Below are 20014 nucleotides of genomic sequence, written 5' to 3'. Positions count from 1 at the left end.
ACGTAAGTCTCCTGAAGGAAAATATAGCAGTTTGTTTTGGAGATGCTATTGCAGTCCCCAGATCACACTTCCGGAAATCTGTTAATCTGCTGAATTTATGTAGGTGTCTAGTACTAAGTCTCAAATGCTATTGTGCAAGTACTTGTAAAAAAAGTGGGGTTGTTTTTTTAATTCTCAGCTAGAAATATGCGGCTATTAATACCAGAGTTATTAATGTGCTCTCAGAAGGCCGCATCATTAATTAGGATACCTAAAGGATAACTAATGAGTACTTTGGAAGACTGTTTCCAGTTATTATGTGGATCTGATCTGTCCACATAAAGCTGTATGTCCACAGTCCCATCATAAGTGGATAAATGTTTGTATATCTACACATGTTCTCTGCCATTGGTCACTAATTATTTTATAGCATAACCTGTGCTGGTAGAAGGTGGCATTAACATCACGTTTAGGCTCTGTACCATTTGAAAGGGACGGGAGAACAGCAGCATTCTTAAATAATGATGTTTATTTTTTAAGGCAGGTTTATAAAACTGTAACACGGCTTTTAAAAATTAAATCTTGGCAGTGTCTCAGCAAGTCCTTCAGTGGCTTCCAAGCCATGACCAAAAGCCCATCCCTTCCCCACCCACCAACTGAAGACATGCTCTGTGGTCACTGAGAGCATCCCACAGCCACTTCCCGGGACAGCCAGGCTCTGCTGCTCACATCTCCACAGGGTAACATGCAGGCCTTTAAGGTAAGTGTGCCCTCTCCTTGGGAATGCAATAGTATTGTGTTAAACCCACAACACCACAGAAAGGTATTTTCTTGATCACTCCAGGAACATCATTACCACATCCTTGTTTAGATGCTTTATAATGAAACGTGTGCACCTGCAATAGAGGCCGTATAGCTGTATGCTGTGTATTTCAAATAATCACCTAATACAATGCTGGATGAAATTAAAGCTGAAAACATGTATGAGTGAATCTGGTGCAGAGACGATGATTAAATGTAACCTTTCTCACCTGGAGATACTCTTTGCCACATCTCACTTTTCAGATATGTTTTGTTAAAATAACTCTAAAACTAGAACTGACTCTCCTGTAGAATGAGAGTTTCTGCCTGACAAATTCCTCTGACTAATACAGAAATATAAAGAAGAATTTGCATTGCTCATGATGAGTATGTTTTCCTTTCTGTAGACTTTGTCTCTGTAAATTCTCTGTAAAAAGTAGATGCCAGCAGCTTTCCCCCATCTTAAATTTAACAAATGTATGAATGTGGAGAGGGCCAGAGGGGAAAACCAAACAGAAACATGCTGCATAACTTCCACAGATTTATATCAAGAGATGATGTAAATTTTTTATATATATATATACACACACACACCCTCACCCCCCACCCCGCCCCAAATTTTCTTTTCTTGCTTGAAAATGGCATCCCTGGAAAAAAGGAATAGGTTGCATCAGTTTCCAGTTTCAGTTAAAGCTTTTATTCTTAATGCTAATCTAGAAATGACACTGTTCCAGCCACCGTTCTCTTAAAGAAGTTATTTTTTCTGTTACTGGACAGTTCCTTTTCTGTTTTCAGTACCGCAATCAGTTTGTTTTTCAACGCAGCCTTTATCTCCCAATAGCTGTATACTAGTATGTCAGGATACTGTAACACTGCAGTCAATAGCAACAGGATATTCCTTCTGCCAAAAAGTAATCCTAGATTGTCCATTACACACAGGTTATTTTGGAGGGTTGTGGAATACTTTCTTTAAAGAAGCAGAAACCTTTTAGCTGAAACATAGTTCAGCAGCATTAGTGGTTGCCTTTGCTCTGAAGACAGCTGAAGCACTTTTTTTTCTGCTAGAATATGGTTAAATTTGTCATTTGTGAGTTGTGGTGGGTAAAAAACTTCAGGTAAGAGAAAAGACTTCAGCAATCCACAGAAACATCAAAGTAGGCACATGCAAATGTTTGAAAAGTTTAATAGTTTTAGTTTTCCTTGTTTCCCAAATGAATGTATTTCCTGACTGGGGCCTGAAAGAAATAGAGTTTTCATCAACCAAATGCTTTGAATTGTGATTTTTTTTTTCCATTTTCCTGCAACGCTTCATACTTCTATTTTGAAATAATGATTTATATTCGTGAGGAGTGACTATTGAAATACTTTCTTTAAAAAAAAAAAAAACCAAACCCATTCCTGTAGTTTCCTAGATGCAGCGACTGAGACAATGAGAAGGTAAATGATCGTCGGGCAGACAAGCACTAGAATCCAGCTCCCCCAGTTGTTTAGCTGCTCCCATCTGCTGGCTGACATTCCCTCCTTTACTGCAGGAAACATGGTCAGTGACTAATAACTGTTTATTGATCTCTGCTTGAGATACTTGCTGAGAAATGTAGATATCAATGAATATTTGATCTGAATTAGTAAGAAGAAAAGTTTTTTCTTTACCGCCTTGTTTATACAGGATATTCATGCCTGCATGATGGCTGAGAATGCCAGTTGACTCTACAGCCTGATAGAAGGCAACCTCAGTGAGATAAGCTCCAATTAATTAATATGCTGTTAAATGTACTTTTTCTTAGCCAAAAGTTACCAGTGTGGTTGTTGCTTTGAGGGTTAAGTCAAAATATTATTGATTCTCAGCAGCTGTACTTGATAAGTAGAATATAGGTCTAATTCAAAGCCCATTGCAATCAATTAAAGGGACTTCCTATTGATTCTAGGAAGCTTTAGATGATTTTCTAAAGCAGGCCTGGTTGGCACTGTGTTCTTCTTTTCTCCTCCTGTATTCCACCCCTTTTGTTTTGTGTCCTTTCATCCACCACATGTGCTCTGCAAGGAAGGGGCTAAGACACTGTTCCTTCACAGGTGACATCGAGGATGTTGTCTTTTCCCTTCTCCTCTCGTTCCTCCCAGTTCTTACAGGAGCCAGTAGACATGCACACTGTGTTGTTAGAACAAACGTCAGGCTTCTTTTTAATGTCAAATCTCCATTGTGAAATGAGTGAAGGGTTTCAGCCTTGGTTCATTCAACCTCTTTCCTTATTCCTCATTTTTCTGGCTCCTCTCGTGTTTGTTGTCTTTGCCAGTGAGGGGACTGTCATGCCAGGGATGTGGGGGTTGTTGAGTTGCAGCACTTGTGGAAGACTCGTCTGGCCAGCTGAACATTTGGATGCTAGGGAGCTGGCATGTCTGCTCTTACCTCTGAGCTTTCTTCCTGCCTCTGTTGGAAGATATCTCCTCCAAGTGCCTTTGACTTCCGTGGACTAAAAAGAAAGACAACATTACCAAGCCTGTGGTACTGAATCCACCTGACAGACCAGGAGACTGACATGGGATTTGCCAAGTAGTTTGCAGAAGGTACCAGGTAAAGATAAAGAAACTAAACTGTAACCATTAAGCACATTCCCTGACTATATGCTGGTGCAATGAGAAGGACTCACCCGGCTTGTGTGGGAATCGGCTAGACTTGGAACATTAGTGTTTACCTGTGCAAGTTGAAAGGTTTCTGGGCAGCAGGGAGAATCTGTGCATGTGCACTTTCAAGCTTGTATATGACTGTTTCATTCCAATACAATTTCTGCTCTTGCATCAGAAAAGCAGTTTGAGTGTTCTTAATGGCTTTTAAAATTGAATTGTGATGATGAGTCAGAAGAAAGTATAGCTGAAGATGGAACAAAGTCACAGTTTGTGTGTTACTGCCTGAATCATAATTGCTGGCATCAGTAGGCATACATTCAAATCTTTACGGAACAGTGCTTTTCAAAAAGTTTCTTTGAAATCAAGGCTACTCAGGACCAGGGAAACTGCTGGAGCACTCCACTTACTGGAGGGAGATGCTTACTTCTATTAAACTAGCAGAAAATAAGGGAATACTTACTCAATATTGCAAATACTTGTACTTCCAAGGGCTCTGAAAGCAAAAAAAAAGAATTCCAAAGCCACAGTTTTACTGAAGAACCTTTAAGAGAATAGGTTGAGAGAAGAATTTTTTGGATTCCTTTCAAGTGATATGTACATAAAGATATAAATACTTTGGCTCATATTGCATCTTTAATGTACTCCTGAGATAAATACATTGTTACTAGCAAACACTTTTGACGTCATGTATATGGATTTAAAGTGCAGCAGAGATCATTCAGCTTTATTTAATAAACTACATCGAAGAGGTATTGAGAAAGGAAAACACACCTAATGGTTTAGCTTATAAAATTCTCTCTGGCACAGTATCACATCAACCTTAATATTTTGTTTAAAAAGAAAAACAAATTATCGTTTATATCCCAGTTTCTCTTATGTTTGTCTTTAAATCACTCAGTAATTTCCCTGAAGTCTTACTAGTTCCACAAAAGACTGAATTTGGGCACTCAGTAGAGGTGCCACAGCTAGGTTATAGTCAGGAACTGGGATTTTTTGGTTGGAAATACCACCCCCATTTCTATATTTTAGTTTCATAATTGTATAAATTGACACTATTTCCTTTTCACCAAATAATCTTTTGGGGATAAGTGTTTTGCCTAGCAGGAATTAGAAGTGTAGAGAACCGTGTTTATGTGGCAGAGCACCTCAGAACTCTGTGCCGATGATATGTTCCTATACCTGACAATCTGCTTATTCTGTCTTTTACGCTTGGGCTTACAGAGACGTTTGTCACCCAGCTAATAAACCAAAGCAGGAATTACTTTATTAACCCCAGCTGAAATCTTGGAATGAGGTTGCTGTGCCTATACAGCACTGCATTTCCATTACTGCTTTGGAGGGATGCTATAGTGCAATGCTGCATTGTGAAACAGACTCAATGTCTTTTTATTTCTGAACAATTTGTTTCTCTTGGGAGCATAAGTAATTTTTGCCACAGGTATGTGTGGAGTTGTGCCTGTGTGAACACCCAGCGCTCTATGTTCCTCAACCATTTATTTTCCTTCTAGCAACAGAGTAGATTTTGCCGTTTCTTCCCTTTGGTTAAAAATGGTTGGCATGATGAATATGAAATTGTATTAAGTATTTGATGCAATATGCCTGTTTTCTACTGAGGCATTTACTAGTAAATATACATTTTTTCCTAGAAAGTTAGATTCTAAATACTCCATGTGAATACTGATGTTTCTGTGCTATGTTTAATTCTGCTCTTAGTGTGGAATGTCACTTTAGAGATTTTTCATTGCTCTGAACTGTGATGCTTCAGGTTCAGTACCCTGAGTAGGAGTGATCTGGTATCTCCTGTGCTAGCAGGAGCTACTCAGCCACCATCCATACTGAAAAGAAGATTTCTAGGAATGGAGCTGGGTGGTGTTCTCTTTCTACATGTGGCAGCTGTTGACTGTTTTACAGTTTGCTCCTGATCTATGTACACAGTGCAAAATCATGCCTGGACATGAAGTGTGAGGCATGAAGCCCTCGAGGCACAGGCTTCATTCAGTCAGCTGGAGCTGCGGCATAGGCCCAAGATACCTGGCCACGGCTGCTGCAGCAGAGATGCACAGACCTTCAGAGGGGGTCTTGCTGGTGTTGTACAGCTACGTCTTGCGTACTTGTGGTTGCTATTTTGCCATTGAGTGGAGTAGACTGAAGACAGTTTGAGGTCTATTTCAAGGTGCAATACAACCACACGGGATTCAGCCGTCGACCCCTCTCCCAGAAGTCTTGAGTCAAGGGCACATTTTCAACCTTCTTCTTCCCACCTTCCATGTAGGGCACAAGTCTTGCGGTTAAATGGCCTTTGTACTGCTTTAGTGTTTCCTCCAAAAGCTCTGGAGCAAGGTTTTGGGTCCGGAAAGCTCCACACAGGGTACCTGATACAGGGTACCTGTGCAGCGCGTATACTAACCAAGTTTGGATTGTCGGTGGATTGCTTTGAATTGGCATGCACTGACTTGGAGCGTTCAAGGTTTGTGTGGGGCAGGCTGCCGTGTTCCCAAGTCCTGCTCTTGACGTTAGAAAAATGCGCTTGCTCCTGCCCCCCAGCTCACGCAGCATGGAGCCGTGTCGCTCGGTGAAGTGCATCGCCCAAAACACGAAAGGCAGAAACCTGCTGCCAAGGGCGAGAGTCGCTCCCCGCGGCCCTTCTAGGACGCCGGACGGCTCCCGTGCCCGGCCCAGGCGGGCGGGTGGCAGCGCGGCCCCCGCACCGTCCGCCGGGGGCGGCAGCGGGCGGGCGGCGGGAGGGGCGGCGGCGGGGCGGGGAGGGGCGCGGGCCCCGGTCGCTCCTCCCGGGGAGCGGTGCCAGCGCGGCGCCGGCTCTTTCGGCACTTCGCCCCGCGCCGCTCAGCCCGCCCCGGCCGGCGCAGCCCTGTTGCACCAACTCCGGGGCAGCCGCCCCCTTCCCCGGCAGCCGCGGGGCGGCCGTGACAGCGCAGTGCCCCGCTCCCCCCGGCGGTGACGGCCCCCCCGCCTTTGTCGGCGGCGCGGGCAGGCTGCGGCGGGCAGCGGCGGTCGGTCCGTCCGATCGCGCCGGGCGCGTGGCTCCTTTGTGTACAGCAGCTGCTCCTGAATGCGGAGGCAAAGCCCGTGGCTTGGCACCGAGCTTTTAAAAACCAACAGCCCTCCCTCCCTCCCTCGCTCCTGCCCTCCCTCGCTCCTGCCCTCCCTCCTTCCCTCCCCTCCTCCCTCCGAGGCGGACGGGCACCCACCTGGGCTCCGCCGCCCGCCTCTCCGCTCATCCTCTCCTCTCCTCCTTGTTTACCTGCACTTTTTCCGCTGCCTCTTCCTCCCGCTGTCCCCCGCCGCCTCCCGGCCCTCGTTCGGTCCCGCTCCTCGGGAAGGCTCCGCAGCTCGGGTCCCTCGGCGGTTTACCCGCGCCCCAGCCCCGGGGAAGGCACCTGAAGGTGGATCTATTAACCCTCCCGGCGGTCTCTCCAAGTGCACTTCTTGGACCAAAGCACCGGCATGGATGTAAGATTTTACCCGGCTGCGGCGGGCAGCTCTCTTCCCGGAGACCCCTCCAACCTGGACTTTGCCCAATGTTTGGGTTACTACAACTACAACAAGGTGATTATTCCCGCGTGTATTAATTCCTCGTGCCGGGGCCGGTTTGCCGAGAGCCGGAGTTTGGGCTCCGTCGGGGCGGGGAGGCTCGGTGCTGGGGATGCCCGAAAGCCCGAGGCGGCGGGGTACGCCCGCCCGCGGGACTCTGCGGAGCCGTGGGACGCCGGTCCCCGGAAAGTTGGGAGGCAGCGACCGCCCGCGGGGCCGGGAGCGGCCGGGCCGGTAGCAGCCGGGCCGCCTCCCACCGGCGGCCGCGGCGTGACTCGCCCCGGGGGGACCCGCCTGCCAGGCCGCGGCCGACCGCTCGGCCCGGCGCTCGGGCGTTCTGGTTCAGTACGGCACCCGAACGGACCCGCCAGTAACTTTAGGGTGCGAGTCGCCGTGCCCCGCGGCCGGGGAACAAAAGGCGGCTCTCGCCGGCGCGCAGCCGTCCGTGCCTCGGGCTGGCACTTGCCGAACTTTTCCCTGGGCTGGAGCCGCTGCAGCTGCCCCGGAGGGTCGGGCAGAGCCCGCGCGGGGCTCGGGCATCCCTGCGAGGAGGGCAGGGACACCTCCCTCCGCCCCGCGCTGCTCTGTCCGAGGGAGCGCACCGGGCATGAGGGCTCTCTCAAGAGCATCAGCTGCCAGCACGGGGAGATAGCAAAGGTTTTCATGTGAGGAGGGTTGTTAGAGGAGTTGGGTACCGCTTCTATCTCTTGACACCTTCGTTGCGGCTTGCGTAGCGTATGGGGTAAACGTTATAGTCAGAAGCAATAGTCAGTACCCGGTGGCTACCCTTCGTTTACCAAGCCGTGTTTTAATAATAGGGGGATGATTTGTTTCACAAATTACCCAAATCTGGGAAAGGCAAAGTTAAGAACGACACTGTGACTCATGCTATTTTGAAAAAGCCTTAGCTGTTTGCACTGTGATGTGTCAATAGCACATTGAGCTATTAGCGCTGGGCCCTCACACATGCACATAAAGATCCCTTTCACACTGTGTTTTTCCTGGTGCTATGTTTGTCCAACCTCTGGGGCCTTTTGTGAGGCACTGTATGAGATGCTGGGGAGAAGAAGGGTGCTGCGCAAAGTCTGAACTTATGTTAAAACCTGATTTCTTTTTTCTAAAGAACCCTTTCCAAATGAGTAGATGATCTTTGCAGTTCACCAAACTTTGCGAGAGAGAAATAACGTGGGCTCAAATGAGGAGGTTCAGTAGCTGAAGAAAACTTTCTCGTAGAGGAATTGCTTCTAAACAGATCGTACTTTCCTGTTGTCCTTTCTGATGAACTCCATCTCTGCGGCTGCAGTGTTCGAGTTTGGCAGTACTGCTTTGGTGCCCGTCTCCCGTGTCGAAAGGCGCAGATGTACTTTGGCTGGAGACGCAGCGCAGCGTTCCCGTGGAGCGTGCACAGCCCTGCCTCGCGCATGCTCTCTGTGCTGGGGCTATTAGCCTGCTGCTTTGTTAGTAGTTAATATAGAAAGACACGGGAGCATGAATTAAAGATGAAATGTCAACCTTAACTTTGAATGCTGCTAAGGACTTCAAGAGCTCTAAAACGCATAGTAAATGCTTACTGTTGTCTCATATGCCAACTAATTTTGGAAACTAGCAATGCTTGCTGACAGTGTGCTTACTGTAAATTTCACTTATTCAGTAACTTTATTGTGTTCTGTATGCGCTTTTTCAGGCTCTGCTACAGGTTACTGTTCAGGGGTTTTTTGTTTGGGTTTTTTTTTTTTTTTACTGTCCAAAATCTTGAATAGTTTCTGAAAACTAGTAGTTTATTGTAAAACTGCAAATGCACAATTTTCAACCTCCTGACTGTTTCCCTTTATACAACGCGAAGAGAGCACCCATTCAGAAAAAGGAAAGAGTAAAAACTTTTGACCTATTAAAGAATGATTCTCAGTTGCTGTACTCTTCAAGATAATTTTGGCAAGTATCTTGTAGGATGGGCTTCCAATCTACAGCAAAAAATGATTAACAAACTACAGCACGCGATGCGTGTATCTTGTAATAGGTATCGTTGTATGGAAAGGCCTGATCCGGAGCAGACTGTCACGCGTGAAGCTGTGTGTCTGGGAGCTCTTCCTTGGCTCAGCTGCGAAGGCCCCAAAGCGTGTACAGGTGTTTCGAGGACAGGAGAGGAGTTTCTGAATGAATTCCTAGAAAGGGGGATTGTAACTAACCGTATTTTATGCATTGCTTAGAATCTATAACTACAGGAATCGTTTTAAGTTTTGTTTGGGGTTTTTGAAATATTCTGGAAAACGAGTACATTTATTTTGAAACCTTTGCTCCCTCCCTTGCTTTCTATCCTCTCTGTCCTTTTCCCTGGGCTCCTAAGGAACATAAATGATTACTCTGTTAGGTGCTGAGATGACCACAAGGCATAGAAAAAAAAGAGTTGAAATATTTACTCTGCTGAAGTAAATGGGAGAACTGTTATTGATTTCACCGGGGACAGTATTTCACTTCAAGTCTTTCTGAAACTCATTTGAGTATCCTGCCCACTCATCCATGCCTGCTTCATTGTTAGGAGCCGAATCCATATTCTCCTTGTGACAGTGACATTGCCTGCGACAACTGCCGGGAAGCAGGAAATGTGATGGCAAGAGTAAACACATTGCATGGTTGTGTAGATGTGCAAAAGCAGAATCATTTATGTGAGAATCTTCTCAGGATCATTACAATGTAGAGCTGATGGCATACGGCCTACCTGTGGGAAACACTGTCTTGGGTCATGACGTCTGATAATGTTGGACATAAAGCCCTTTCCTGTCGCTGCCTTTTGCCCAGTGAGGCAGCACGGTCTTCCACTGCCGTGCTCTGGATGGGATTTCTGGGGCCTGAATGGTTTGGTTTTCCCTTTGTGGGTACAGCACTGGCAGCAGTGAGGCAGGCCGGCCCATGAATCCCCCGAGCAGGGCTTGGACGTCGCCTTGCCCTGTGAGCAAGGGAATTACAGTATGGGGAAGCTGGACCATGAGTCCCAGGCCTGTAATATGTGTGCTTAGGAGCTGTCCTGCCCCCACCCTCATGTACCCAACAGCCAGATTCCTTCTCCACAGCTGCTTGTTAAGAACAAGACTCTGCTTTGGAAAGGGGTTCTCAGTACTGGATGAGTTGCCCTCAGGGTAAGGGGTGTTATCTTGGGGCTTTTTTGTGTGAGCGCTAGTTTTGAGTATATGACAGGCATTTGAAAAGGGACTACAGTAAGTAAGTGTCCCTGTTATTAATCATAGCACTGCAGTTTCTAGAAGATTCTGGTTTGTTGTTGTTTTTTCTTGAGATGGCGTGCAACATGGCAAACACACGTAAAGGGCGAAAGAGGAAATAAAGACACAGAAGCACAGTTGTCCAAGGTTACACAGTCGGTCACTGACATAATCAGGGCCACAACCAAGGTATTCTGAGATTCAGTCCAGTGGTTTATGCTGAATCTCATTTACTCTAATAGGATTACTTACATGTTTAAAGTAAAGCATGTGCTTAAGTGCTTTGCTGGATCCGGGCCATATTTGATAAGTTTTCAGTGCTGGTGTGAGAGAACATAAGTTGACCCTGTGTGTGTCTGGCTGGTGGTGGTTAGGGATAGGAGCGATCCACCTCTGGTTCGTGGGACTACACAAGTGAAGTCATGGTCTGCCTGTTTCTAGAAGAGTCCTACTGCTGTGTTCTAAAAAGAATTTGCCAAAATTACAGAAAGTTGAAGGAGACCAGCTGTTGTAAAACACGCTGCTTCTGTTTTGAGCCCTTTTATGGTTCTGCAGATGGAGAATGATTTTGGACATCCACTATAGTTGAGTAGCTTTTTCTAAACAAACTTTTTCATTTATTGAGTAAATTACAAGTCTTGTACTAAAAATATTTGGGCAACTACTATCCATCATAACAAATACATCCTTCTATAAATTTTTTATTAAAGGAACCACAATTCCTATACTGCGATTTGGAAAAGAGAAAACTCCAAAACCTAAACATGTACACTTCAGTGCTTGAGTTATCATTATATTAAATTCCAGAATCCTTACTTCATTATTTAACTGTCCCCATTTTAGACTGTTTAACTCTTCTACACAGATTGTCCTTGAAGGATACAAATTTCAAACATACATACCTTAATTTAGTCACTGGCACACATATGTGAATGTCAGAGCCTGGTATTTTTGGCTGAAATATTTTGCATTTTGCAAAGGAAGCTCTGGAAGGTTATCTTGTTCTTCCAGAGGTAAAGTGAAGACAGCAGTAGTTTAGTAACACGCTAAACTGGGGCCATAAGACATTCCCATTAGTGTGTGTTGGTAGGAAAAAATGGATTACAGTTATGCAAACGATGAAAAATTACTCTTCTTGCAAATTTAGCATGGCTATATATGCCTAGGTTTTTCTTTCATATAGCAGATGTTGAGAGACAATGGGTGCATGTATGCTGTTAAAATAGAAGCTCTTCATCTGCCCTGCATATATGCTAGTTTACATCTGGGCTCTGCTCTGACGCAGCCAGGGTAGTCTCTGGTGGCTGGAAGCTGATGTGTGCTGTGGTAGCGTGTGTGCCTACAGACTGGCCATGATGGCGTGACCCCAGGTGATGGGAGTATGGCAGAAGGCACCAAGGAGCTCCCACAAAGTAGAGGATAGAGGATAGAGGCTCTCAAGCCTTGCTGGAAGCAATTTAAGTAAGAGATTGGAAAGGTCCTGTTGCAGTATCAACTCCGTGGATGCCATCTTACCTTCAGTACTTCCCACTGGGCTTCTGGTACATGTGGCAAGTGTCCTGAACTACTTCATTCCCAGAACAGCCCTTCCCTGACTCCAGTACCTCAAAACCTCAGGACTGTGCAGGCAACTACTGCAGGGGAGCAGAAAAACTTCCCAAAATATTCAGCTGTTTAATCCAGCTCTAGAAATGGTGCATGATTCCCAGTGTTTGGAAGAGGAAGTGCAATGATCAGATGAGTATGCCCACAAGAACACAAATTACAGTTTGTATCATCACCACAGCTTGCATTATGCTGTTTCTCAGGAGCAATCATCCCACAGATTACGTGAGGCGCTTGAAGAGCGAGTATAAGCTGTGAAAGGAAACCCCTAAATGCCAAAGGCAGCCACTGTGCAAGAACCAGCGTTGCTGAGAGCGAGCATGTACAACGGTGATGCTAATTGCATTGTGCAGTGTACAACTTTTCTGTTGCTCAGATAACGCAACTCCTTCCTGCTCCTGAGGTACTGCTTGTTAGCAAGACATAAGGAGCTGGCTGTATACAAAGTATACTTAGCAGGACTAAATTTTTTAAAATATTGTTAGATGTTTTCATTACAAGTAGCTACAATTCTATTAGTAAGATACTTGTAATAATGTATAGTAATACATGAGGAGCTTGACTTTAATGCTTAGATCTAATCTGGAGTACCTATGGTATGTGTGGAGATGTGATGTGTTCTAAGATACTGATCACTTGTAGCAATCACAACTGATGAGTGCATGCCATGGACATGGGCACCCACTCACATGTCTGATGGTTGTAGAGTGAGGAAATACTGACAAAATCTGCTGGGAAGACAGGAGCCTCATTCCCATAGCATCACCTGCATCAAATGTTCTTCATGCAGAGGTACCAAGTCCAGCCTGCCCTATAATGAATTATTATGAATTTCCTATAAAATCTAAAATAGCAACACAGGAAATAGCAGCTTATGTTCCTTGGTAGATACTTGAGCTGAGAGTAGCTCGCGTTGACTGTAAGTTGTGACTCATTTGCTGCAGTTGTGTGCAGTGCCTGGCAAGGCAAGGCCAATCAGCCTGCGACCTTTGGGTTGTGCTGCAGGCTTTTATTAAATTTACCCTTAATACATGCCTATATATTTGTCGAATTCTGACACTCCCTAAAAACCTAACTAACGCTATTGAATGATGATAATCTAATTTAAGAGGAGGAGAATTTGTACAGCACTAATCCTACCTTTTTATCTGTAATCACATTTCTACTGCTGTAAAATCAAGTACTGTTATACAGACCTAATGGCAGGGTTGAATTTTCAAATGCTTCAAACTCTTATCTGATAGCCGTCTTCTATACTGTTACCTGTCTGTGTGATGTATTTATAGAGTGCCAGTCACCATAGTATCTTTGCGATGATTGCTACCAAAATTGAGAACTCTGAGGTGAAAATCTAATCAGGACTTTAGATAACAATGTCACACAAGAGCCTTCTGGTCTTTGCCACTGTGCTCTGTTCAGATGAAGACTTTGATGAGATCATGCTTGCTGCCACGTTATTCATTATTTATTTTTGTAACAAGATTTCTATCTCATATCTTTTCCACTGCATGTTAGCACCTGTCAAACTAATCCAAATTCTGTTTTGAATGTATTCTCTCTGTTTGTACCTGAAACTATATATTGAACAGTGCAGGCGTTACAGGGCTGCTGAACTCACAAATCCAGAAGGGGAGCTCTCATTATACAGCTGCTTCTGCCACAGTTACCTGGGGTAACTGAGCAGATGTTTTCATAAACTTTTTCAGACACTTCACGGTAATGGGCAGACAGGCTGAAAATACTGTTTTCATCCTATTAAAAAGAACTGAGTTTTATGAGCAGAGTGCTGGAGATGTGATTGACCAGTGCTGCAGACTCGGGTCTGTCGGAAAAGATGCGTTACTAAAAGTACACTATTAATTTCTTGTTGAAAATGAAAAATGTTTTAAACAGTTCATCTAGCTTTCAGTTCGCTTGCATAATTCACATGGCTGCTGTTGGCATTAGTGTTCTCCATCTATTCCCACATGGCTGGTTTGCCCAGAAAAGTCCTGTGGAAGGATCAGTGTCGAGGAGGGAAAAGCAAAGCAGTCCATTCTCCAAAATGGCAGGTTGAAAGTGTCCTTAATACCCCTCCAAGCCTGATTTGAAAAAAACAAACAAACAAAAAACTAAACAACAAAACCCCACCATGGATAGAAATATGTTTGGGGTTTCCTCCCCCCCTCCCCCCCATTGGCACTTGTGTTCCAGCTCTGTTTATGCTTACTAGAGACTGATTCAGTGTGGGCATGTTTCACTTACTTATGTGGGCATTAGATCAGGCCTGCCCTTGGCATTTCATGGGAGAAATTGTTATCAATTCAATGTTTTATTTTTGCTGTTGTACAGTTATAGCTCTTCTTACTGTCTGGGTCACTACGATCATATATTACGTTCCTGGCCAAAGGCTTGTGAGAGCTGAGACTAAATCTTACGGAAAAGAGTGGGATGTGACATAGTGCAGTTAAAAATGAAGGGTGTGTTGGGATGGCATGTCAGGATTCAGACTGGCAACCTCTGAAGTAAGGGCTCTGCTTGTCTTCTAGGTTTTTTTAATTTTTATTTTTGTTGTTGGCATGACCTTACCTGCTACTGGCTGAGGTGAGAGTTGCAGAGGTGGTAGCATGGCTATCTCCTCACTATCCTCATCTGCTTCGCAAAGTATTTAATTAATGAGTTTGTAAAATTATGATGTTAAAGCTGAATCTTGCTTGAACAGGTACATTTACATTTGGATTTTCTTTTCTCTGTATTTAATATTCTGAAGAATTCTGATCAACTGGGTGACCTAAGAATAGGTTGAAAATACGTAAAGTTACCAGTGTGGTAGGATTTGTGGAAGAAGAGGAAGTCCACATGCAGACGTTTTGGGCCACACAAAGTGAGATGCCATCATATGTCAATTTGCTTTTCTTAAGAAAATTTTTGAAGAGAAACTCTTCTGTGTTTAGCACTCAAAGTGGATGGAATTTACACTGTGATTCTGTAAACAGTTAGTACCAGAGAAATCAGATAGGGATCTGCAAACTAAACAGTTTTAGATGTGCCAATTAACGAGTATTATATTTTTTTTAATTCTGGGGTTAAGTAGTTTGGTGGGGGGCTTTATTGTTTGTTTTATTTTGTTTTTCCAAGGAATCAACCTGAGCTGTATGAATCATCTTTTCTATCCCAATGGAAAACTCCTACATTTAAAGTCACTATATTATATAAGGTTTGCAGGTTCAGGACATATTCAAACACCTCAATATTGATTAACTGTCTAATTTTGATATGAAAAATTGTGTTAAAACCATGCAAAAATCAATTGCTGCATCGTGGAGCAGCTTATTTTCAGAGCAGGTCATCTGCTGTTCTTTTTCCACCAATCACTTCATAGTCATATGGCTTATACAAAGAGTTGGATTTTGAATGGTTTAGAATACTGTGTTTTGTAGTTGTTCTTAATGAAATTATTTTTGTTAAACTGTACTTTCATCAGTAGACTGTGTTACCGATGGATGATTAGCAGACCTTTATTTTTTAAGCAATTTCCTTCCTTAAGTAAATACGAATTTGATTAGGCATGGGAAAACAGTCCTTCTGTTTGCTTTAGTAGGTTAATACCGTTACTTTTGTGGGTTCTTGGTAAGCGTGTGGGTGAAATGATGATAATAATGGCCAGTCATGTAAATATGGGGATATCATGGTGTGATTTGTTCTGGTGGAAAACATGATAGTTGTGGTTTCTTACCATAACCCAATGTGTTTTGCTTGATGCTGTTTGCAATACATCAACCTTACTTGAAAAAAAAAAAACAAAACAAGAAGAAAAATCCTGCTCTATACATATGGCAAGATAAGAAGAATTGAATACTCTCTTTTTTTTCAGAAAAAGAACTTAATTAAAACCAAAACTGTCTCAAGACTGTACCCTGGACATACCACAAATGTAAATACATTGTTAGGTGCAAACATGTAGCTTAATTTACATTTCCAAAGTAATCACTGAAGTCAATAAGATGTTTATACCTCTGACGTTGTGGTTTTCTGAGAGTGTCCAGTTCCCTGTACTTCAAACGCTACAATGAAGTAATTTGTATCAGTTTATTTTGTCCTGACAAGTTATTTACAAGTTCAAGATATTGTTGACTAAGGGGTTTATCGGATGCTTCTGTTGTCCTTTCCTTCTTTCTTAAAGTTATCTTTATGCTCCCATGGAGGTGCAACCAAGAGGCGGGGAGAGGTATGATATGTCATACGAGGCAGCCTGGCTTCTGAAGCAGTGGCTTGCATCATTGCTTCCTTGGTAGGGATCTGCCTGTGGTCTGTGGTGTAGCAGGAGTGCTGGTAAGGAAAGCCACCTTCCTTTGGCTCTCATACTCTAAGCCTTTTTTTTTTACCATAATAGCTTTGCGCTGGGAGCTTGGATGATGGTTCTGAGGTGCATAGGGCATTGTATGGCTTACTGAAAATATGTACTTGTTATTTCAAGGATTTGACAAGCTGCACATACATGCATTCTCAGTTACGATAGTTGTCTTTCCCTGGTCTTTTCTAAGTAATGTTTGAGTCAGACATGTGCATCAGTGGCTTTGGTGAAGAGTTTCAGTACCCCACGCTCTCCCAGTTGTCATGCCTTACGGGCATGATGACTTGTTTCTGGGATTTTGCCTTTGTAGAATCAGCTTTGTGGGTGGGTGGCATTTCTGTGAGAGGACCCTGTGTAAGCACATTCCATCATCAACTTCCTCATGTCCCCTTGGCTCTGCTGTTTGCAGATAGCACACAGCAAAATCCTGAAATTCCTGGAGCCACCTGCAGCTGGGACAGAATTGCAGTTGATGTGCAGCTCTGAACAAGGTGAAAGGCTGGCAGTCTAATCTAGGGCTGGATGTAGCTCAGGGAGATTAATCAAAGATCATATGAAAGGAAAACATAGCAGTTCTGTTCATTAAATACCTACTCAATTAGGACAGCCAGTAACACTTCAGTGTTTGGCGTACACAGATTTGTTGTATGTCTTGTGTACTGCTTAGAGATCAGCCTCACTCTTGCACCTGTAATTCTTCACAGAAAGCAGCTATCAAATTGTATTGTGAGCTTTGATGTTTATTTTGCCTCAGTCTGCAACTATAGCTTGCTCAGATTAAGTAGCAAACTGTTTTCCTAAATGTAGTCAGCAAACAACTTGTGATAGGGTAGCAGCCTTTTTCTGTCCTCTCTGCTAGAAAGTGTTTGAGTAAGGATGGTGAAGATTGGCTTTGACTTATATCAGCACAAATATATTGCTAGTGATAACATATCATACATGCTGCCTATCTCCCTGTATTCTTGTCTCTAGTAAATAGCAGTTTTTCAAGGAAGGTCTCAGAATTTGCCCTTTTGTTAATAGCCTTGCGGAGAGTTTACATACCAGAAAAGAATCCTGATTCTTCACTTGATAACATATCAAAGGGTGGGTTTTTTGAGCTTTGTGTTGGTTTTTGTAAAGAAAATTGGCAGCTGTTACTTGCAATACATGTAACTAATAAATGTGGAATCAAAAACGTGACTCCTGCAGAGTCACACGTTTTTAAAGCAAAGACAATGTGTATTGGTCTGCATCAGTTGTAACAATCTTCTGTGGCTTGGAAAATGTGGGGGCATTTGCTACTTGCTGCCATACAGGATCATCAGGATGTCTGTTGTCTTTGGAGATCATGGGCCATCTTACTATTGCTTGTAATGTTTTGACTGCTAATTACCTGAATTCCAACATAGCCCATTTTGCATCATATTCCATGTTATTTGTGTGTTTATGCTAAATTATTCCTACAGAAATGCTTTTAAGGTTTTCCCATCATGAATCGTAAGTGAGAGACAGGGATGATAGAGAGCTTGATTCATATTATGACTAACTTCAGCTGAATATTATGTTGTTATGCCTCATTCTCAGTGTTTCTGTGACTCAAAAGTGATAATAAACTCCATTAAAATACCATGACATCAATAGAGTATTTAAAATGCATATGAAAGGATAACGACTAGAAATCATTAATAGAATAGCTATATAAAGTATCTGTAGATCTTATGAGATTCATTTGCTCTGTGCATGGGTGAGAACTGATACCAAGCATATACCTTGCCCCCAGATGTAACCCTTTTCTTTTAAAATAAATGTGAAAGTAAAAACGAAGGAACAATTTCCATTGGGGGAAAATCAATTCCAGTCCTTCAAAATCATGAACTCAGACTGATACTTGTACTCACTGTAGTTCCCAAGCACTGCACCACAAACCTGGCACAGAACTTTGACAGTGAGAAATCTTTGATCTGCTTCTTTTTAACTAAATTTTTTGCATGTCTTCTTATTCTGTTGAGTCTTAGTGTTTCAGTTTAACATCCCCACTTCTATGGTAGGAAGCAGTCATTGCGTTCCATGTTGCCAAAAGAAATGCCCATTTGTTGATTTAGAAAAAGAATAGGGGAATGGCCATGAAACACCTTAATGAGAAAGAGGGAATAGTGGCCAGGGAATGCTAAACACTGACAATTTGAGGATCAAGTATCTTCAGTCTCCCGATGTTCCTAAGCTTCCTGCAGTTCTGGCTGTTGTGTTTTGGTTTTGTTGTTGGATTTTGGCAGGGGCAAGGAAAGGGGAAGAAGAGGGTGAAAACGAGTGTTATTCACATTTAAAAATTTCCTATACATTTTGGAGAACTGATATTTTGGTTGTGTTTTTTGATCAAAAGAAATAGGTTCGTCTTCGCTTCTCCATTTGGTTGGCTAGTGGCACCCAAGCAAAGGAGCTCTTATGCAGCCCAAAACTCTAGTTGCAAGGGATCTCTGAATGTAGAAATAAGAAATAACAAGATTTTAGATAATGAATCTCTGTATGTATGCTCGAGCAAGGCCAGTTGCTTTATTGATCCCAACTACTGAAGTTTTCCTTATGAAGATGATTTATCTTAAAAAAACCCCAAACGATCAGTGAGACAAGCAAACTGAACTTCATGTAAGAACCAATTTAAAACATACTCAACTTTTTCTTTCTCATCCTTATTTTCTAAAACCTTCCAGGGTTTCAAAAGAAATGGGTGCAGTCTTTCTCTTGCACATAGGAATATATCGTCTTTGAAGAAGAGAGATGTTTCTGCTTTTCAGTTGAGCCTCATAAACGTGTTGGAAAAAATTCAGCTCAGAGGATGTATTTTGAAGTAGTAGTTTCTTGGGCATCGAACCATTCATTTCCTAAGAGGATAAAGCCACTTCTCTCTACTTGCTGACAAAACAAAGGAGTCAGTACTTATAATTTGTTGTGTGGGGACAGGCTGTAATGTTGGTAAGCGTTACTCTGGCTGCTAAAAAGCACCAGTTCTATCTGGCCTCTCATCCTTACCAGGAGCTACACATCTGTCTCACTGGAAATGATAAAAACACTCCCCAGTTGGTTTTGTCCACACTCGTACTAAATAAATGAATTACTATGATATTTTCTCCAGCTTAGATACCAAACAAAAATGAAGCAGAATGTTATGTTCAGCTGCTTGCAAGTTGGGAAGGTCTAGATAATCTTGGTGTCTGATGTGTGAAAGAACTGACACAAAATTGCAGCTCTGGCAGCAAAGATTTTATTTTAAAAAAAAACAACCAGTACCTTACAGTTGGAGAATTTATTTTTCTTAGGACAAGAAGGCATGAGAGACCTGCAGTAGCTAGGCTTTAACAGTAATGATGGGAACAACAGGGTGAGAGAGAGGACAGTGTAGTCACACGTGTGGCTGTACAAACACCAGCTCTGAGCTTGGGCTGGGAGTGAGAAGAAAGCCTTTGTCTTCCAGATCAGCAAGGTGCTGAGGCAGCCAGGGACAAAGGAGCCGTAGTCACATCTAAGACTCTTGAGTTTATGCTCAGTGTCCTACACTGTGATTGAGTGAAGCAGGGACTGTGGGGTTGATTGTACTCTTAAACTTGTTTAATGTGATTCTTTTAGGGTTCCTGTTTACATTCCTGAAGGTATGATACTGAAGTTAGAGACTCTGTTATCCCAAGTGAGTCTGTGATTTGGACAAGACAACCTTAGATGTGATAGTTACAGACTCAACAATGATTTTGGAATTATGCTTAACAGCCAGTAAAGAAGATTCATGTCTGAAGGCTAATTTTACAGTGGAAACATAAATGAGATTTGTAGATGCAGGTGTGTTATATAGTATCTGTGAGTGTGAAGAGATTACTTAGTTATTCCTACAGAAAAGGGTGTGCTCTCTTTTGGCAGTGGTGGGGAGGGAAAGGCC

The 20014-nt window shown here is 43.2% G+C and overlaps 1 protein-coding gene across 1 annotated transcript in view; it reads left to right on the top strand.

The window, feature by feature from the left end:
- Window positions 1–6867: 6867 nt before the first annotated feature.
- TOX3 (TOX high mobility group box family member 3) overlaps window positions 6868–20014 on the top strand; it is a gene marked incomplete at its 5' end in the record, with an annotated part of 82136 nt that continues 68989 nt past the window's right edge. The window contains one exon of the mRNA XM_084270205.1: window positions 6868–6969. Within this exon, the coding sequence (XP_084126331.1) occupies window positions 6868–6969 (102 nt within the window). The remainder of the gene's footprint in view (window positions 6970–20014) is intronic.

The sequence above is a fragment of the Gallinula chloropus genome (assembly GCF_964237585.1).
Source record: "Gallinula chloropus genome assembly, chromosome: 13".
In the NCBI taxonomy this organism is placed as follows: Eukaryota; Metazoa; Chordata; class Aves; order Gruiformes; family Rallidae; genus Gallinula; species Gallinula chloropus.
Note: the sequence above shows the minus strand (reverse complement) of the source record. Positions and strands in the feature narration are given on the sequence as shown.